Source organism: Eurosta solidaginis, chromosome 2 (genome assembly GCF_040869045.1).
Source record: "Eurosta solidaginis isolate ZX-2024a chromosome 2, ASM4086904v1, whole genome shotgun sequence".
Taxonomy (NCBI): Eukaryota; Metazoa; Arthropoda; class Insecta; order Diptera; family Tephritidae; genus Eurosta; species Eurosta solidaginis.
In genome coordinates this window covers 114,270,116-114,272,054 of record NC_090320.1, presented here as the reverse complement: position 1 = coordinate 114,272,054, position 1,939 = coordinate 114,270,116, and the positions used below count along the sequence as shown (strand labels likewise).

The following is a 1,939-nucleotide window of genomic DNA, read 5'->3' as shown; positions in this document are numbered from 1 at the left end:
TTTTCTGAAATTAAATTGAGGTTTTCTGTAATACATCTGGAATATCTGAAATCAATTTGTGATTTCTGAAACACGTTTGATGTTTTCTGAAATCCATATGAACTTTTCTGATAAACAATTGATATTTCTGAAATACTTCTGTTCTTTCCGAAATACAGTCGGAAAAGGTCGTCAAAACAAAAACTGAGACTTATCTATATTTAAAATCCATTTGTGGTTTTCTGGTATCCATTTGAGCTTTTCTGATAAACAATTGTATTCCTGAAATACTTTTGTTCTTTTCCGAATTACAATCGGAAAAATTTTAGTTTCGTCAAAACAAAAACTGAGACTTATCTATAATTTACCGTCAAATTTGCAACTGTACAATTGTTTTCTATCAACCTAGCGTTGAATTTTGTTCAATCGTCAAAACAAAAACTGGGACCATTTTTTGATATTTAGCTTTTGGAAGTTTTTTTCTGTGGTTTGAGTTTAAATATAAAGACACAAAATTTCAAGCGTAAAATTTTAGAGAGGCCAAATTATTTATCAACCAACCTGGTGCATTATGAAACGCAAAATGTTGCGAAAGCGCCGTGTCAAACAATCCACAAACCTTGTAGAACTGATTCGAAACAGGCCGCGACACCAGCAGAGTTATTACAGTTCTGCTAGGAACAAACAAAGAAATGGAAAAGTGAAAAATAATACCAACTTGTCTGCAGCACCGATTTTCCAAAGTCAAAACAATACCTTCCTATCACAAAAGCATCAAACTGCAGTCTTAATTTGCGATATTTCCCCTTCATTCAATGCAAGCCTTTCACGGACAAACAATACCTTCGGTATATGCAGAGAAAGCCATTGTAATGTTCCAGAAAAAGCAATTTATAAACCGACGGAGTTACCTAGTATATCGTCAGGTCGAATTATAAATAGCCTTTTCAGTGCTTCAAATTTGTCAATAAATGAGAGCTGTGGAAAAGTCGGAATTGTGACATCAAATGTTACAAGTGAAAAGCAGTGCGAAACTAAAAGTAAATTTTATGCTACAAGTGGGAACGGGAAGTCCCATACAACGGTGCCTGTAGGTCACGAAAATAAAGTTTCTTCGGATAATATAGTTGTCTCGAAATTATTTTCGCATTCATCTATTGAGCTAAATTCCCAGAAAAGTGAGATATTAAACTCCATAAGCAAGGAGTTGACTGGCGAAAATTCTTCCTACAAGGATCAGATTGCAGAACATCAACAAGTGACAACGGCTATTGAAGAAGCTCCTAGCATTCAAGTCCTTCCAGATGAAGAAGCAGGGGGAGATGGCCATCACAATAACTCTATTATAGAAATTGAAATAACATTGCACTCCAGTAATGATACCAATTCCGAGGATGAGGATGAAGATGGTGGTGAAAATTTACATGGGCTAAGCGAATAAAATCTGTCAAATAATGATATCAAACCTTTAAAGCAACTTCCATACCTATGGAAAAGGAAACCGTTAAGATTTTTAGGTGACGTATAATAGCGTCAATGGAACTTATATTAGAGGGTTTATCTCCAAAGTAAAAAAATGGAAATTTGGAATAAAGAATCGCAATAAAAAATTTGCAATAAAACCCAGCCCGATTTTTTATTCTATATTCACGCCTGCGGCGCTTTTCTTTAGCTTTCAAAAAATATCTCAACATCCTAATATAATATATGTAAATGCATAGAAAACTTGCTTGCGGCGTGGAAGTTAACTCGAAAACATACCTTAAGTAGTATGTTGTTGTGTTGTCAGTGCTTCGGCCTTCGCCCCGTTCAATGGGTAGGACCACTCACAAATTGTCATCAAGGTCCTCCAACGGAAATCCATAGAAGGGCGGACCATAAGGAGATTGGTGTTAGAGTCGTAGGTTCCACATTTCAATTGAAAAGATGGTTGGTGTCATGCCGGGACACATCGACGAAC

The 1,939-nt window shown here is 35.9% G+C and overlaps 1 protein-coding gene across 1 annotated transcript; it reads left to right on the top strand.

Annotated features, from left to right (window-relative positions):
* Positions 1–432: 432 nt before the first annotated feature.
* Positions 433–1,560, top strand: LOC137242319 (uncharacterized). The gene has a single exon (XM_067769647.1). The coding sequence runs from the start codon at positions 551–553 to the stop codon at positions 1,418–1,420; it is 870 nt and encodes a 289-aa protein (XP_067625748.1). The 5' UTR covers positions 433–550; the 3' UTR covers positions 1,421–1,560.
* The last annotated feature ends 379 nt before the right edge of the window (positions 1,561–1,939 follow it).